We start from the raw sequence: 19612 nt of genomic DNA, 5'->3' as shown, positions 1-19612 counted from the left end.
CTCTACCAGAATGATGGAAAGAAAAAAAAGAAAAAAGAAAAAGTATGGCAAAGGCATGGTACAGCTCATGATCCAAAGCATACAACATCATCTGTAAAACACAGCGGAGGCACTGTGATGCTTGGGCATGCATGGCTGCCAGTGGCACTGGGTCCCTAGTGTTTGTTGATGTGACACAGGACAGAAGCAGCCAGGTGAATTCTGGGGTTTTCAGAGACATACTGCGTGCTCAAATCCAGCCAAACTGATTGTCCATCTCTGTTATGAAACGCCGACCAATGACCCAAAACAAAGTCAAAGCAACCCAGGAGTTTATTAAAGCAAAGAAGTGGAATATTCTTGAATGGCGAAGTCAGTCACCGGATCTGAACCCAATAGAGCATTTCACTTGTTAAAGACTAAACTTCAGACAGAAAGGCCCACAAACAGCAACTGAAAACCGCTGCAGTAAAGGCCTGGCCGAGCATTAAAGAGGAAACACAGTGTCTGGTGATGTCCATGAGTTCAAGACTTCAGGCAGTCATTGCCAACAAAGGGTTTTCAACCAAGAATTAAAAATTAACATTTTATTTGCAATTATTTTAATTTGTCCAATTACTTTTGAGCCCCTGAAATAAATGAAGGGATTAAGTTTAAAAAAAAATGCTTTAGTTCCTCACAGTTTTATGCAATCCCTTTGTTTAACCCACTGAATTAAAGCTGAAAGTCTGAACTTCAACTCCATCTTTGTTTTGTTCAAAATCCATTGTGGTAATGTGTAAGAAACAGTCATGTAATGTCTCCAAGTTTCATTGCTCTGCTTAAGCTGTGCTAAAATTCAATGTATATGCGTTTCTGTATTACTCTGATACTGGTCCCTTAAGACAGCAGCTGTGTTGAAGTGACATGCCCCCTATGACCTCAGCCCACCTGAGATGCAGATAGTGTGAGCAGGGAGAAACAGGCTGTGACCAGTCATACTGGCTAGAGACAGAACAGATTGTGCGCTGTATAAAAGGTGCAAGGAGATACCAAAAGGGCCTGCCTGTGCAGCAAGGCTGTGTGAACTCCGGTCTAGAGAAGGACGGCGTACAAAGAAACAGTGCATTTAGTGGAGCCATGCTGAAAAGGACTGTGTGCAGCAACTAATCAGTGGAGCTGACATTGGGCTGTGTGAATTGCCACCAACAGTCAGGGCCGGCGCTTCCATATAGGCAAGGGGGGGCAATTAGCAACCAATGATGCCGTGCGCTCATGCTGTCAGCAGGAATCCCGGCCGGGTTTCCACAGTCCGCTCTCGGCCATGTGCATGAGGCCTAAGAGCTAGAAGTTCTTACAAAACTCCCTTTTTTCATCATTTCTGACAGCTCTCACCTTCCCTCTGTATTAGTTTGTACACAGAGCACGGAAAGGGGGAAAAAAAAAAGAGTCCAACAGCAGCTCACACAGGCTTCAGACAACGAGGAAAGCAAACACACAGAAGTTTGCAGGGGGATGACAGCAGCATCCTGGTCCCACAGATGCAGCCTGTATTACAAGGAGGGACACCCCCCCCCCCCCCCCCATGAGAAATCTAAAACTAGGAGCAGGTTGCAAAAAAATATCAGTCGGCCTAAAATTAAATCAATGGAGATTGCAACCATAAAAAATTTTTTTCTTCATGTCCATAGCCTTTAAAGGAGTTGTCTCACTTCAGTAAGTGCCATTTATCATGTAGATAAAGTTAATATAAGTCACTTACTAATATATTGCTTCCTTTACCAGCTGGATAAAATTTTATCACATTACACACTGCTAGTTTCCATGATTACAGGCCACCCTGCAATCCATCAGCGGTGGCCGTGCTTGCACACTATAGGAAAAAGCACCAGCCTATATGTGCTCCCATGGTCCCGGCCACCAGAGAGGCGGAGTCTTTTTCCTATAGTGTGCAAGCACGACCACCACTGATGGATTGCAGGGTGGTCTGTAACCATGGAAACAAGCAGTGTATAATGTCATGGAAAAATGTATCCAGCCAGCAAACAAAGCAATATGGATAACAATACATTAATAAGTGACTTGTATTAACTTCCTCTACATGATAAATGCAACTTACTGAAGTGAGACAACCCCTTTAAGGTATACCAAATTAATATGGATACCCAAGTGTACATGCTACTTACAATAATATTCTGCAGGCTTCATTGTTATGTCCACCCATAGAATCATAGTACGTTATATTCTTTTTCCTAAAATCGATTACCTGCAAATTTGAAGTTACATCATTATTTTATTCATGCAATGCAAAATAGTTAACCATCATTAACAAATACTGGCTCATCAAAATCATTTAATTGTGGAAACATGATCACATTTATGGAAGTACTTAGTTACATTCCTTACTGTTCAGCTAGTTTCACACTTGTGGCAGGGAAATCCAGCAGGCTGTACCGGTAGGCTGGATACTGCGCCTCCCTCCCGGCGGTCGGCATGGACTATTATGGGGTCTGACAGAGAGCCGGACACTACCCGGCTCCTCTACCCTTTTTTAAATCCCTTAAAAATACAACAATTTTTCCTATTCATCCTCACCTTCCAAGAGCTTTATTTTTCTGTTGACATAGCAGTATTTTATATTTAATTTTTTTATTTAAGAGTTTGTATTTTGCAACACCACAATTTAACAGATTATTTGTAGGGTGGAAAGGAAAAAAATCCACCCAAAACTCTGCCATTGTTTTTGAGTTGAATTTTTATGGGATTTAGTGTCTACCTAATAAAAAAATAAAAAATAAAAATAAAGTTCAGTGCTGGATCTGTTATTATTTATTAAGGATATAGAAGATGGGGTTAATAGCACAGTTTCTATTTTTGCAGACTACTCAGGTCATGTAGTACTGTACGGTCTATGGAACATAAATTACAGGTCATCCACGTGGCAAAGGAGATTTAATCAGTGCTGTGGAGTCAGAGGCAGTAGAAATATTCCAACTCTGGCTTTAAAATGATTAAATATTATTAATATAGTATAACTGCTTTATTAAAAGCAATACTTTTAAACTTTCATGGGAATTTAGGAAAGTTTAGACATTTTTAATCATAAATATACTGTATGCAATATTGTATCAAGCTAAGGGTCCTATTTATCAAAAAGTGATAGTATGGATGCTGAAGCAGCTATAGAAAATCAGTTATCACCTCTCCTTTGTTCTCTCTAGACTAAAGTTGGCCATATACACAAGATAGCTGTCAGCTCGTTTGGCCAACAGCTACCGTATTTTTCGGACTATAAGACGTACACTCAGGATTTGGAGGAGGAAAATCAGCTTTTTCATCAGACCTCCGATCAGACCCCCAATTCCCAGACTGCATTGAAAACCTACACAAAAAACTCACATACTGTGAATTTTGAAAATTTCACCACAGATCAATTTCCATATTGTAAATGTTTTTTTTTTTTTTTATCCGATCTGCTTAACCAGTACTGTACTATGCTGCAAATTTATGCACAATACGCACTGTGTGCATTTGGCCTATTGCTTCCGTAAATGTGTGAAATTCTGGTTTCACAGATCCAGTCCCTTAATTCACATCTCCTCCCATCCTTTCGTTGAACTCAATGGACATGTGCACTTTTCAATCCTACTAGGTAACAGCAACATCTTTAGTACTATTTTGTTTGGGAGGAGGGTAACAAAGAAAAAAAAAGGAGGGTAACAAAAAAATAAAAAAAAATATAACATATTTAAGTGTGTGTGTATATTATACATACATATACACATACACACATACACACACACACACACACACACACACACACACACACACACACACACACACACACACACTGCCCATCCAAAAAAAAAAAAAAAAAAGTTGCCACCAAAAATATTTTGTTGGACCGCCTTTAGCTTTGATTAAGGCTCGCATTCGCTGTGGCATTGTTTCGATAAGCTTCTGCAATGTCACAAGATCTTGTTGCATTAATTTTTCACCGAGATCTTGCATTGATGATGGTAGAGTCTGACTGCTGCGCAAAGCCTTCTCCAGCACATCCCAAAGATTCTCAATGGGGTTAAGGTCTGGACTCTGTGGTGGCCAATCCATGGGTGAAAATGATGTCTCATGCTCCCTGAACCGCTTTTTCACAATTTGAGACTGATGAATCCTGGCATTGTCATCTTGGAATATGCCCGTGCCATCAGGGAAGAAAAAAATCCATTGATGGAATTACCTGGTCATTCGGTATGTTCAGGTAGTCAGCTGGCCTCATTCTTGGAGCACATACTGTTGCTGAACCTAGACCTGACCAACTGCAGCAACCACAGATCATAGCACTGCCCCCACAGGCTTGTATAGTAGGCACTAGGCATGATGGGTGCATCACTTCATCTGCCTCTCTTCTTACCCTGATGCGCCCATCACTCTGGAACAGGGTAAATCTGGACTCATCAGACCACATGACCTTCTTCCATTGCTCCTGAGTCTAATCTTTATGCTCCCTAGCAATTTTAAGCCTTTTTTTCTGGCTTGTCTCACTGATTAGTGGTTTTCTTATGGCTACACAGCTGTTCAGTCCCAATCCCTTGAGTTTTATTCGTATTGTGCGTGTGGAAATGCTCTTACTTTCACTATTAAACATAGCCCTGAGTTGGCGCTTGGTAGGCGGGCTCAGATGTGTTTTGATCAAAATATATTGGCTAAGTGTCTCAGATATTATTATATCAGAGTGAGGACTTTGTCCATATATAGTGCTTGCATCTACTTTACCAAGTGCATTATTATCTTATTTCTGTGATGTTGTTCAATAATATGGCCAGGGACATCCGCACATTTGTATATCATATCGTGCAAGATGTTTTTATCTTAGTTTTTCCTGTGATATTTTTTTGGGGTCGATTTGATTTCACCAAACGTTTACGTGATCGCCGATCACAATCATTCAGGATTTTTTTCCCCACCACATTTCTTCCTTGAATACGATGGGTCCCCACTATCCTTCCAGTTTTTAATAATGCGTTGGGCAGTTCTTAACCCAGTTTTAGTAGTTTCTGCAATCTCCTTAGATGTTTTCTCTGCTTGATGCGTGCCAATGATTTGACCCTCAAACAGACTAACATTTTTCCACGACCACGAGATGTGTCTTTCGACATGGTTGTTTAAGAAATGAGAAGCAACTCATTGCACTAGTTGGGGGTTAAATAACTTGTTGCCAGCTGAAAGATAATCACCCATGCAGTAATTATCCAATAGGAGGCTCATAACTGTTTGCTTAGTTAAATCCAGGTGACTACTTTTTTTGGGGGGACAGGCAGTGTATATACACATACATACACACAGTTTATTTCTTTTACATGATAAATGGAAAACTTCCAATTTTTATTCATTTTTTTTTAACCTAAACATTTTTTCCAGTCCCACTAAGCGACTTTAGCATGCCATTGCTGGTATAATAAATGCACTGTAACCTGCTTAGATTCCACAGTCGCTATTGACCACAGCATCTGAGAAAGAAAAATGTTGGGATCAAAGAAAGGGGTTAATAAGAGAAGGACGATTATAAAGAATAATTTATGTCTTACAGCCAAGCACCAATGTACTCCAAGGTGAACTGGCACTAACAAAATAGCCACATCAAAAACATCCACTTTCTTTGTCCATCGTTTCACTGCCTGAAATCCAGCAGATTTTAACTTCGGGAAAAAAAATGTATTAAACGCATGAACTTTTGGCAAGCCTTTTCGTTGACTTCTTTCCATCAAAAGATTCATATAGAAGTTTATTATCTAGATAAAAAGACAAAGAACATACAGTGTAACAAATCAAATTTTTTAGGTTTGAGCAAGTTCACAACTGTGGATTTGTAGAGGATTAAATATGCACCAAATCCATAATTACGCTGTGGATTTTTACGCAATACGTGGCTCTACACCTAAAGGCGTTTTTTCTGTTTTGTTTTTTACTCTGCCCTTAGCAGGACCTATGGAGAAATCCAGCAGTCTTCACTAGGCTTCTGGTTCCCAACTGTCAATTTCCTGCTGCATGGGATCACGTGGCCTGCTGCAGCCAATGACTGGCCTCAGTGGTGACATGTCCCCAAGCAGCACATGACCCACAAGTAGTGCGTCGCTTAGGTAGCAGCACATGTGACTGTCTGACAGACAGCCTGGGAGCCAGAACAGAGTGGTTAGGGCCAGGTGAATATGGATTTTGTCACAGGTTCCATTAGCTGGGGGCAGATTTACAAAAAATAGACAGCGATCCCATTTAAGATGAAACATTGTTATCACAATGTCAAATCACACTATAAAGTAAAATTATTTATATGTTGTGTTGCAATATAGTATTCATGAACATCCTATAGGGAGTTCAAACTTCAATAAATTGGCTTTCCAGAGGTAGGAATGAGCAAAGGATGTGCCAATAATGACATCAAAACATCCACAAGCTACTTTTCTGAACAGGCTGTTCAGCTCACATAGGGCAACACAGGACCCATGTATGGGCACATTTTATTTTGGATTTCCTGCCCAGGAAACTATGACTACAAAAGTGACTACTCTTTAACCAGAGTTTCTGCATTACCACATGGAATGGGGGATCACAGTATTAAAAACAGTATTATTCTTCCAGATTCCAGTTTTGTTATTATTAAAAGGTTTGGCTTAGAATCAGACAATCCAATGCCCTAGTAGTGAGTTAAAAGGGTTGTCTGGGTTCAGAGCTGAACCCGGACATACCTAGAATTCCACCCAGGCAGCCCCCCTGACAAGAGCATCGGAGCAGTTCATGCTCCGATGCTCTCTTTTGCCCTACGCTGAATCGAGCAGGGCAAAGGCATTTTGTGGAGTTTGGGCTGCCAGGCGGAGGCTTCCACCCAACATTGAGCCCGGTGACGTCACCGACACTGATGGGCAGGCTTCAGTGCTGCCCTAGCCTCTAAAAGGGTAGCGCTAAAGCCTGCCCATCAGAGCCGGTGACATCACAGAACACAATGCTGGACGGAAGCCTCTGCCCAGGAGTTTGTTATATTAACTAAAAGAGCCCTTGCCTTGCGCTATCCTAAGCAGGGCAAGGGAGAGCATCGGAGCATGAACGGCTCTGATGCTCATGTCAGGGAAGGGGGGGGGCTGCCTGGGTGAAATTATGGCTATGTCCGGGTTCAGAGCTGAACCCCTTTAATAGTGAGATGCCTTCCGGTATTACTCAAAGCACTGAGGGTCTCTTAAACTAGAGGATCCTCTATGAATGTACATTACATAGTCAACACATTCATTTCAATAGGTATCATGTAATGCTTCATATCTAATGTAGCAACACTGCTGGAGGGGGGAGTGGGGGGGGGGGGGACTTCAAAAGGGGTACACCAAGACCATAAAAAAAAAAAAATTTCAGTAAGGCATTAATAAGCTCACCTCATCATTGAGCCAGTTTAGACTATTAAGGGTCATAATATCTTTGCGAGTAATTGTCAACCTGAACGCTTCACTTAAAACTTGATCCTGGCTGCCACCATAAAGCGCATGCTTTATTTCCTTCTCCATTTCCTTTAAGACATGAAATTAAACAGTCACAAACATAGAAAGCTGTTGTCCGAACATGTAAGTGTATACAAGCAAAGAAAATACCGGTGTAAGATCTGGGAATTCCTGCTCTTCCTGGACAGATTCCACTGGTTTTGGAAGTAAGGTAACGGGAATTTCCTTTTCCAGAGGTACACGAAGATTTAAGTCTACGGCATCATGTACAGAGTGTTCCTGCAGCCTCTATATTTAAAAGAGATAAAAATGTATATTTACAGTATAGGTTTAGAGGCCATGCAATTACAAAGGCTGTTTCAGGAAAGGTCTGTTGGTGGAAAATAAATTTTCACTACCATTTTACTTGGCAATAGTCAGGTGTATATATAGCACCCCTGCTCTATTATTGGTGTATATGACTTACCCGTTATAAAACAGACACCCAAAGGGTAACCCAGACGTTAATCCCCACATTTTACTGTATCCCAGCTGCCATTTCCCAACCTACAAAATTTAAGCCTTTAACAATGCAAGAATTTTGAGCCTTAAATATTTTTTTTTAAAGCTTCCTCCCAGCCACTGGTACCCGAGTAGAAACCCATATGCAATTGCTCCCGACTGATCTGCTGCAGCTCCCGAATGGTCTACACTGGACTTCCGGTCCCAGTCTCTTATCTTACACATGGACGGGGTCACGTGCACCATTGCAGCCAATGGCTGGTCTCAGCAGTAACATGTCTCCAAGCAGCACATGACCCAGCAGTGATGTGCTTATTTGGGACACATGACAGATGAGGCAAGTCAATGACTGCAGTAGCACATGTGATCCAGTATGTGCAGAATTTGATAGACAGGGACCGGAAGATCTGTGAAGACAGCCCAGGACAACTCTTAAACTCCAGAAAAAAAACAGATACAGTGGGCAATACTTAATGTTGGCATGAAAGGGCAGTACATGAATTTTGGTGTTCTTTTAATTGGTCAAAAACCTCTGTTGGCCCTGCAGCAGGCATAACATAGTTGAAACTGCTTTTCCTGCATGAGTATTTTCAGAACATTATATTAGGGATCGACTGATTATCGGTTTTACCAATATTATCGGCCGATATTCAGGATTTTGATCGGTATCTATTTTGCCGATATTCCTATAACGTTTGGGAAACATAGATCGCGCTGCTCTCTGCGCTCTGTGTTCCCTTAGTAGCACAGGGGAGAAGGAAGCAGTGTCTCCCTCCCGCCTGTGCTGCTGCTTCCGCCAATGAGAGGAGAGAAGACAAGAGGAGGGGAGGGGCTGTGGCCACTGCACCACCAATGATGTTAACTTACTCACTCATTCAAATTGAGCAGGAGGCGGGAGCTGGCTGCAGAATCACATAGCCGGCTCTCGACCTCTATGAGCGGTAGCTGCGATCCGCGGTAGTTAACCCCTCAGGTGCCACGGATCGCAGCTACCGCTCATAGAGGTCGGGAGCCGGCTATGCGATTCTGCAGCCAGCCCCCACCTCCTGTATATGAATAAATGAGAGATTTACCTTCATTGGTGGCGCAGTGCGCCCCCCCACCCCAGTATTAAAAAACATTGGTGGAGCAATATGCCCCCCCACCCACGCCCCTCCAGTATTAATCATTGGTGGCAGTAGCCACAGGGTCCCCTCTCCCCTCCTCCCCTGATCGGAGCCCCAGCAGTGTAAGCCTGGGGCTCCGATCGGTTACCATGGCAGCCTGGACGCTATTGAAGCCCTGGCTGCCATGGTAAGCTCCATGCTGCTGTGTGCACAGAGCAGCAGGGACAGTGCGAGATCCTATTCACCCTGAGAGGAGCTCTATCAGGGTGAATAGGACAAGGGTTCTAGTCCCTAAGGAGGCTAAAAGTTAGTAAGAAAAAAAAACAACACCACACTAAAATATTAAGTATAAATAAAAAAGGAAGATTTACAAAAAAAAAAAAAAACAAACTACACATTAACAATAAACATTTATTTTCAGCAGATGTGTAGGATTTTTTTATTATTTTTTGTCAAAAATGAAAATTCACAGAATAATTGGTATAAATTATCGGCTATCAGCCCCAAAAAAATAAAAATTAAATATCGGTCAATCCCTACATTATATTGTATGAGCAGTCCCCTATACACCAATGAAACTAGGCCTTAACGATAAAGATTCAGTACTCTTTATATATAGAAATACCTGCTTTTGAAGCTTTAGGGCAAGTGCTTTCTGTTCGTCAATCAACCTCCTCCTTTCCCTTGCTCTTGAATCATAGAGGTTGGTGCTAATAACAAAAATAAAAATAAATAAAATCTAAATGAGAATGTAAAAAAAATAAAGTAATTTTTCACATTTTCACTGCCTGATGCAATATACTTACAGTTCTTTAATCCATAGTTCTGCCTCAAAGATTGGATGGCTAAAAAGTGAGAAAACAAGATAGTTTAGCATTTACACAGCATTCCACAGAAAAAAAAAAAAAAAAAAAAAAGTATAATTCAAAGCAATCTCAGAACAGTCATCTTCAATCTAAATGTTAAATTTGTGATCTAAGCAAAGACTTAAAATGGGTTTTAACCCCTTAACCCATAATGCTGCATATATACAGCGTTATGGGCCCGCGGATGTATGGAGCGGGCCTCTGCAGTGACCCCGCTCCATACGCACTGTGTGCCAGCTGCATCATACAGCCGGGACCCAGCGCCCAATGTAATTTAACCACTCAGGTGCCGAGATCAACACTGATTGTGGCACCTGTGAGTGAAGGCAGAGGGATACGTTTCCCTCTGCCTTCCAATCGGAGCCATGCCATGGCATGGCAGCCTAAACGCTTCTGAAGCAATTAAGGCCTGCAATTGCATGCTGAGCTATGAACGAGTCTTATATCAGAATGGAGGGAGTAAAAATCCTATTCACCCTAATAGATCCCTATTAGGGTGAATAGGAGAGGGGATGAAATAATAGTTATAAAATAAAATAAAATGTAAAAACAATACCAATGTATTAAAGCGAACCTTTCACCTGCATTTCACTTGCAGGGGCAGGGGAGTTACAGCCTGGAGTGAGGGAAGGGCTACCCCCTTGACTTCTATCGTGACTTGTGGAGCTGGAGAAGATTACTTTATAAGGTGATTTTTTCATGCATATACATGGCAGAAAAGCGGGACAAGACTGTATGATAGCACAATGAGGATGATCTATAAGGTACTTTTGATAGTTTATTAAGTGAAATGCAGGTGAAAGCTTTGCTTTAAAAGAAAAATAAAGACTCAAATTGAAAAATAATGTTCAGCATGATCTAATATAGAAATTAAATATTTTTTTTTTTAGAAATTTCTGCATAAAACATAGCATTTGAACATACTTTAACTGCTTAACTTTTTCTTAATTATTACCATTTCTGCACGCCAGAAATACCAAGATGTTTGACACAGTTATGTAGGAAAGAAAATTGAATTACCTTGGATGAACATCTTCTTTGGAAATGGAATCAAGTACAATAACAGAGTCGGAATCTGAAAAATAAAACCCATAAAAGGTTAGTTTATGCCGGTCAGAAATAATCAAGGACAAAATTCTAACCACCGTAATTTTTGCCAGGTTTGGTTTTGTTGTCTCTGCTCTGGATATACTGCCCAGCTATCCAACAGTGACATTTTAAAGAAGTATGGGCATCATAGTCCCTTGCTCAGGACCCACTTCTGGGAGTCAGAATGGAGACTTCCTCTGCATGAGTGGCTTCTGTTCTGGTGGACTAGAGTTGCTTTTTTATCACATGAACAGCTATTTTGAATCGCCACCATGTAACACTATATTTCCCCCAACAGAATCAATGGCTTTCCTCAGCTATATAGCATAGGTGCAGAACGTAGGACCTGGGGCTTGTAGCTGATCATTTCCATTTTAAAAGGGTTTTCACTGTGTAGGCATTTTAAAATTAGACCATAATTAAAAGGGGTTGTCAAAAATCTGAAATAAATAAATTAAAAATTAGTGTGGCTGGGCATCGCCAAAGCATTTTTTTTAGGGATGCATTGTATTTTCAGAGACATAATTTTGAACTACCCATAACTCACTGTTTAACGTATTATATTTCTTTGAGTTGTACACTTACTGGTAAATCGGTTTTCTTTGAGGCTATGACAGCACCCATGGAGAGACCGCCGCCTCCTCCTCCTCAGGACAGGAAACAGGAACCAGAACCGCTTTAAAACCCCAGTCCTTTTTCAAGAACTAAGGAACATAACATCTCAATAAATCTAATCATTTTTACTTTTTTTATTTATTTTATTTTTATAATTATTAACATTAGGGGAAGGGAATTAACCGGGCGCTGTCATAGGCTCAAAGCAAACCGATTACTAGTAAGTGTAATCTTATTTTTCCCCTTCGCCTATGACAGCACCCCTGGAGAGCACCTTACAGCCAAAAGCAAGGCCCACATTAGAACACAGCTGAAGTCTAGTGTGTTTGAAAAATGTATGTGGAGAACTCCAGATGGCAGACCTACAAATCTGCGCTATAGAAGCGGAGTCCCTCTGTACCCATGAAGTGGAGACTGATCTAGTAGAGTAAGCTCCGAAACACAAGGGTGGAACAAACCCCATGGAAGAGTATGCTAAGTAAATAGCTTGTCTAATCCACCTAGCAATGGTCTGGGAAGAACCAGCAGAGCCCTTCTTCGCACCTTGGAATAAAAGCAACAGACAGGAGGAGGACCTCCAAGGCTGAGTGACCTGTAGATATTGAATTATACACCTCCTAACATCTAAATAATGAAATTCTGATTCCCTCATTTTTTGGAGAAGCACAGAAGGAGGGTAAAACTCTTCAGAACAGTGAAACCACCCAATCCTACATAATAACATAGTACATAAGGCCGAAAAAAGACATTTGTCCATCCAGTTCCGCCTGCAATCCTGCAAGTTGATCCAGAGGAAGGCAAAAAAAAAAAAAAAAAAAAAAAAACCCTGAGGTAGAAGCCAATTTTCCCCACTTTAGTAAGGCTGGAATGAAAAGTGCAGCGATCTCACTAACTCTCCTAGCGGAGGTTATGGCTAAGAGAAAAGCAAGTTTAAGGGAGAGCATCTTTGGGGAAATAGGCTCAAAGGGATCTGAAGTGAGAGCTGAAAGCACTAAGTTTAAATCCCAGGGAGGAACCCTATTTTTACAGATTGACGATAACTTCAATACTGCAGTCACAAACCTCTTAACCCAAGGATGATCTGCTAACTTAATGCTGAAATTTGCACTTTTAAAGTGCTAGGTCTAAGCCTTTTTCTTTATCTCTCCTGTAAAAAATCCAATACAAGAGGAATGTCTGCAACATCTATCGCATCCACTGGTCTATTGGAAAATCTGTAAAAAGCATTCCAAAAACTCTCAAATAGATTAGAAATTACCTTCTTACGACTCGCCAACAGAGTGGTGATAACATCCTTAGAGAGCCCTCTTTTCGTCAAAATTTCCCTTTCAACGTCCAGGCAGTCAGGTGAAGATTTTTTACTTCTGGGTGAAAGGCTGGGCCCCAAGTCAGAAGTCCTTGGAATTCGGAAAGAACCCAAGGAGTGGCTATCGACATTCTGCAGAGCCAAGAAAACCAAACCCTCCTTGGCCAAAAGGGAGCCATCACTATGACCATGGCGCTTTCTTCTCAGATCTTTCTGAGGACTCTTGGCAACAGCTTAGAGAAGGCCCCGCTCCCAGGATTGAGCAAATGGCCCACTGCCTCTGGATGCTCTTTCAAGGAAAGGGAAAAGAAACCCTTTACCTTTCTGTTCGACCTGGCGGCAAAAATATCGCTCTCCGGGACACCCCATAAGGCTGAAATCTGAGTGAATAACCCCTTGGTCTATAGACCATTCTCCCTGGCACAGATGACAGCTGAGGAAATCTGCTTTTACATTGTCTGCTCCTCTTAAATGTACTGCAGAAAGATAAGAGAAGCTTCTGCCAGATATAAAATTTGGTGACTGAGGGACATCAGACGCGGAGCCCTGGCACCTCCCTGCCTGTTGATATAGGCCATTGCCATATTGTCTGAATAGATCCTGACATTTCTGCCTGTGATGATCAGGAGACTCTGTGTTAAGACTAACCGGATTGCATTCAGTTCTTTGAAATTGTGAGACTGATACAGGGAATGGTCATCCCAGCTGCCCTGCAACAGAAGAGACCACACATGGGCTCAGCATCCGTGGTCAAGGGGAGGACCGCTTCCCTGCGCCACAGAACCCCTCTCTGTAGATTCTGCAGATCCATCCACCACCCCAAAGAACTCAAGAGTCTGGGGTGATCGAGAGATCTCTGCATCCAGAGAGAGGACACATCTGTCCCAAACGTCCAGAATTTGAAGCTGGAGGGGCCTTGAATAATACTGGGCCAACTTCACCCTTGGAATAGCGGCCGTCATGAGAGCCAGCACGGACATGGCCTACCTCAAAGAAATTGACTGACGAGAGAGAAGGATCTGAAACCTCGACCCGTTCAGAAGAGCCTTTCTGTACGGGCAACAGGCACCTCCGAGATCTGGAATCTAGGATCATCCCCAAGAAGCTGCACTTCTGACACAAACTGGACTTCTCCAGGTTTATATCCCATCCTAGTATGTCCAGAACTTTCCTTAACCAGGCAAAATGTTCCCTCAGAATCTGACTTGACTGGTCAACAAAAAGAAAATTGTCTAAATAGGGTATGATGATAACTATGTCCTTCGTTTTCATGTGGGCCATCATCTACCGTGGCCATATAACAGTCTGAAAGGAGATTAATAAATTTTAAATGTGAACATTGTTCGAAATGAACCATTCGTTTTTTTTTTTTTTACAAGAAAAAGGGTCGAGTAAAAAACATTTTGTCACCTCCTACCTTGGAACTTCTACCAACACCTTTTTCTCTAATAGGGAAAAAACTTCTGAGATGATGGCCGACTGTCTTGGGGAATCTGACCGATAATCTGTTGTTCTCACAAATCTTTCTATTGGCAACCTTTGAAACCTTAACCTTAAGCCCTCTCCCATAACAGAATTTATCCATGGGCTATTGGAGATTCTCTTCACATCAGTGGCAGAGTGAGACAGACGACCCCCAACTGGAGGCCTGGCGCCATTGGGGTTGCTTTTTTTGAGGCATCTGACTCAGAAAAAAGAAACTTGGACATCCTAGCTGCCCCAGCAAACTGTCTAGCCCCCCCCCCCCCCCCCCTTGAAACCTTCTCTATTAAACCTGGGACGGAAGGATCTTCTAGGGGGCTGCTGACTGATTGAGGAGAAAAAAAAAAAATTCTATCAGTAAATCGTCAAGGACTGGCCCAAATAAGTATTCACCTTGACATGGAATGGCGCAAAGCTTAGCCTTAGAACTAGCATCCCCATTCTAGCTTTTTAATGAGCCTCCAGTTCCCCCATACACACTTTTAGGGATCTAGCAACAGAAGTGGCGGCAATAGTAGACTTAAAGGCCGGCGCCGAGGATTCCAAATAATATATATTTTTTTAAATAAATTTCTGCTTTTTTTGTCTATCGGGTCTTTAAGAGAACCCATATCTTCAAAGGGAAGCACAGCTTTTTTTTAGACATCAAGTTTTGGGGCCCTATGCCCAAGAGGCAGAAACTTCTTCATCAAAAGGATATTTCTCGTGCATGGCATTGGGGGACACAGCGGTATATGCCCAGCTGCCACTAGGAGGCTGACACTAGAAACAAAAAAAAAAAAAAAAAAAAAAAGTGTTGGCTCCACCCAGATGGGCTATACCCCTCTGCCAGAGCAGAGACAGATCAGTCTTGTTCTAGTGTCCATAGGAGGCAGACATGATCTGCTATCTTTTTTCGCAGGTCATCCTGCAAATTTTATATTTTATTTTTCTCTTTTTTCTCTGCAGGTTTCGGCCTGCTGCAGGGGTGGCTCCATCGTGTTCCACTTTAGTTGCCCCCCTGCGGGTGCGTACTCAGGTTCCTGGCAGCCACCCAGTCCCCACTTGGACTAGGAGAGAGAAGGAGGCCCAGTCTCTTGCAGCGGCTCCTAGAGGAGGCTTACGCCGCACAGGATAACCCTCCCAATACTGAAAACCAGTCGGGGCTCCCGCAGCTCCTATTCAACTTTTAGCGGTTCTGATCCCACCTGTCCTTTAGGACAGCAAACAGGACTGGGGGTAGAAGGGGTGGACCCTCTTTTAAAGCGGTTCTGGTTCCCATTTCCTGTCCGAAGAAGGAGGTGGTCTCTCCAGGGGTGCTGTCATAGGGGAAGGGGGAAAAAAAAAGGATTCCATCGGTTTTTGTGCACTTTAAAATTTACAACGTTCACCATGTGACATAACTACCATGTTACTTTTATTCTATGGGTCAGTACAATTACAGCGACATGTATAGGTTTTATTTATTTACTTATTTTTTCACTACTTTTGCACACTAATAGCAGGTCTTATAGTTGCTGGGGATTTGCTGATAGTCAGTATTACTTCCCTCTATGAACAAATCCCCTGTAAATGCAGGACTGACTATCTCTACTCAGGAATGCTGGGTGCCCACCAATATGGACACTGACAGGTGTCATCCAGTTTTCTCAAATTCCTAGACATGTGTTTCGGTGTAATTAGCCAACGCTGCTTTTCAGAATCTGGGAAAACTGGGTGACAGCTTGAACGGCCATATTGGTGGTCATCCAACTTTTCCAGGTAATTTGTCAGTCTTCTGGTCACGGGGGATTTGTTGACAGAGGGGAGGGATACTGACTAGGGCAGCACAGCGGCTCAATGGTTAGCGCTGGTGTCCCGAGTTAGAATCGGAAATGAAAAACTTTACCCTAGTGTATGCTGGCATTGGGCACCTATATGGCAGCAACTGATTTCCCAGGCAGGTATATTTGCTTCCTACAGACACTGAGCTGAAACAGTAGTTCAGTGTCTGCATGAAGGGTACAGCTGAGGGGTGAGCTAACTCTTTCACTTAAGTGTCTCCTAGAGGAATCAGCTATACCCACGATCTTCTGTGTCCTCCATTGACATGAGCGAGAAATCTATATCTGTGGCGAATATGAAATCTGCAAATGGGAAATAAAGAATTGATGTAGTCAATTCTTGCTCTAGAAAACGTGGCAAGTGGCCATGTGTATTTGTCCCATTGAACAGGGCTAAATCGACTTGAAGATCCAAGTCATATCAAACTGCAAGTCTGCAGCAGAAACCCAAAGGTTTACTTAGGATTTATTTTTGTATTATACATTTTTATTCTACTTAAAAGGATTACAGCAGCTAAACAGAAGGTTAAAACCATTCCTTTTACCTTTAGGTTGCTCTAGAGTGGTAGACTGCTGTTCTCTGTGAAGATGGTGTTTGCTAAGGTCTCTGCTCTCAAATGTAACTCTGAAAGTGGTATCAACAGGAAGTGGTGCAGTCGTTCGCTTTTCTGAAACCAAACTAAATGGAGGCTGGTATGTAGGTTCCACATCCAAAGTGCAAGGCTCTAAAGAACTCAAACTTGAAGCACCAGGTTGACCAGATACACTACTTGAACTTAATCTCCGTGACCTGGAAAAAAGAAAATATATATAATAATTGTACATGAGTGCATAGAAAATTGGAATTTAGTTTCTCTCTTTCAGCGTATGTTACAAACAAAAACAAATAATTACTTACACGTCTGGAGGTACAAACGTTGTGGAATTTGTGGACAAAAAAGATTTTCTGGTAACAACCTGAATCAATTGTCTATAGATTTCCTTCTCTTCTGAACGTACAGTCTGTAAAAAATAAAAAAATAAAAAAAATTTCACATGAAAAACATATGAACTCAGACAGAAACCTATTTAAGGGTGCACATACACAATGAACTCAACAAGAAGGAAAAGCATGCTGGGGGCGATTAAATTTGAGAATATCAACTTAGATTTTTTTCAAAACCGTGAAATTGATATTAGAGAACTGTGGTCCTGTTCTGCCTTCTTAATGTAGCGGTGGGTCAAACATGTGCACAAGTGTGGCCCAGCTATAATTCACATGCAGATCCTAATGCTATGCTAGACCGCAGAGTATGGCAGCCTGGTTCAGAAACCCAATTTTCTAAATCTATTACTAGGAAATTCCCATTCACAGGACTCTATGCTGAGCAGCTCACTACTCACACTGGGGGACCCAGGACATAAAAAATAAAAAAAAATAAAAAATTGGCTCTGTTCACACACATACAAGTCATGGTTGACATCATAAAAACAGAAACCATGACACAGTTCTAGAACCAAAACATGACCAACCCAACCAATTGACTTTCCTGTCAAAGAATATGGAAGAGGCTCCTAACAGAAGCAGATATGAGCAGAGTATTACACAAACAAACCATCAATTTTCCTCTGGTTTTGCTACAAAAAAAAAAAAAAAAAACTCTCCGTGGTGGAGATCAGCGGCATACTGTATAACAATTCTCCTCTGGTGATGCATAGAAAAACCCACACAAATAAGTAACCGAGATGCAGGAAATCTTACTTCTTCTACTGTACTCATTTGTCGTCTCTGCATTTTCTTAGGGCTCCGACGACAAACACCACTCCATGAAGATAAACTGGCAGCATTTTTAATAGGAAAAGATTTTTCAAAAGCTGAGCCAATGGTGTGATTTGGCTTTCCAACGACTGCATTGACAGTTCTGCTGCAAAACAGAGTTCATAAGTATTAATCCCTAGGAGTACAGGTGAATCCCTCGGTGGGCCCCTAGTCCTCGCCCAAGTAGTACATGGCTCAGTAGACGGACTGTACTGCATCTCGACCAGCCTATGCGTCCATACAAAGACTGGGCAGATTATTTCACAAACTACCCAGTTTATTATGTTACTGTAGATTAATCATTTGGCTGAGATGACTTCGATATAGAGGCAGACCAGCCAGTATCCACTTTCCCCAGAGACCCACTTTCTTGAAGTCGCTGCAGGGACCCCCACGATCAATCATCTTGTGTCTAGCTGCTGTTACAGCAGGTAATATTTGCATGCATCTGTGCAGTGGGCCCCAGAATGGATTTTACTGCTGGGCCCTAGACACCCCAGTATGACACTGCTAGGCACACTATGATGCACTATATATGTTGTTGTGCATAGGGTGTGTATGGAGCGGGCTGTGCGAAGGATGCCTGAAAGTGATATAAGTGATGTAGTTTTATTGACCATTCATACAAACATTTAAACTTATATACTATAATACCTTGGTTTCTGTGATTCTACAACTTCGTTTTTTATTGCTGCTGTTTTTTGCGGGAACATGAAGTGTGCTGGGAAAATACTGGAATGACCATTGCCATTCAATTTCGCTTTACTGAGGTTAGTAGTCTGTGTGAGCTTGGTGTTGACTGCAGAAGCCATGTTTTTCTCAGGCTTTGACACTTCTAGAAGTGGGATCAGACAAACAAGTACATGATTATACTATGCATTGGCATACTCAACTGCTGATATCTACAAACTAAGCACAATTAAAAGAATGGAGGGGCTGCGAGTGCCGGAACTACACACATCCCTCCACCGTTTAGCAGATTGGACTGGTTACCGCAGCCCTGCTCCATTTCCTTTATTTTTCATTCCCTTCCAACCCACTTCCGGTTTTGGTGGAAAAAAAATTATAAAAAAAAATTAAAAATGCCACAAAACCACGGCAGGTCTGCAATATACAGCGCACCAGCCCGAGTGCACTCCGCAATCACGAAGATGTGGAACTACAGAGTGCTTCTGTTCATGCCTCCGCACCGCAAAAAAATATAACTTGTTCAAGTACAATGGGTCTCGATCCGTCCCAGTCGCCGCAACTGCGGTCCCCAATGCACGGAACGGATGCACAACGTTCATGGGCAAAAGGCCTTAGAGTAAGCAAGGGATATGATTAATAGCGAAAGTGGAAAAAAAGGAGATTTTTGTATAACTTACCAGTTAAATCTCTTTCTCGCTCTTCCTTGGGGGACACAGACCTTGGGTATAGCTCAGCTCCCTAGGAGGCGTGACACTAAGTAAAACTGTTAAGCCCCTCCTCCATCAGCTATACCCTCAGCCTGGAGATAGAGGCTACCAGTTGCGTGTCCAAGTAGTGAAAGGATAACAACCAATAACGGAAACAACCAGCCAGCAACCCAACGGGGCGCCAGACCATAACCCTGTAACCAAACACAGA

The 19612-nt window shown here is 42.2% G+C and overlaps 1 protein-coding gene across 2 annotated transcripts in view; it reads right to left on the bottom strand.

Annotated features, from left to right (window-relative positions):
* Positions 1-19612, bottom strand: part of SENP1 (SUMO specific peptidase 1) — a 55296-nt gene that overhangs the window by 6918 nt on the left and 28766 nt on the right. For both annotated transcript variants that reach the window (XM_044285865.1, XM_044285864.1), the window contains exons 5-15: positions 18659-18839; positions 17948-18110; positions 17105-17208; positions 16752-16996; positions 10933-10987; positions 9853-9891; positions 9672-9756; positions 7590-7727; positions 7377-7508; positions 5544-5747; positions 2145-2224 (exon numbers count right to left, since the gene is read on the bottom strand). In XM_044285865.1, the coding sequence (XP_044141800.1) occupies positions 2145-2224; positions 5544-5747; positions 7377-7508; positions 7590-7727; positions 9672-9756; positions 9853-9891; positions 10933-10987; positions 16752-16996; positions 17105-17208; positions 17948-18110; positions 18659-18839 (1426 nt within the window). The remainder of the gene's footprint in view (positions 1-2144; positions 2225-5543; positions 5748-7376; positions 7509-7589; positions 7728-9671; positions 9757-9852; positions 9892-10932; positions 10988-16751; positions 16997-17104; positions 17209-17947; positions 18111-18658; positions 18840-19612) is intronic.

This window comes from Bufo gargarizans, chromosome 3 (assembly GCF_014858855.1).
Source record: "Bufo gargarizans isolate SCDJY-AF-19 chromosome 3, ASM1485885v1, whole genome shotgun sequence".
Classification (NCBI taxonomy): domain Eukaryota; kingdom Metazoa; phylum Chordata; class Amphibia; order Anura; family Bufonidae; genus Bufo; species Bufo gargarizans.
The sequence above is the reverse complement of the archived record's forward strand: the minus strand, read 5'-3'. Positions and strand labels throughout refer to the sequence as shown.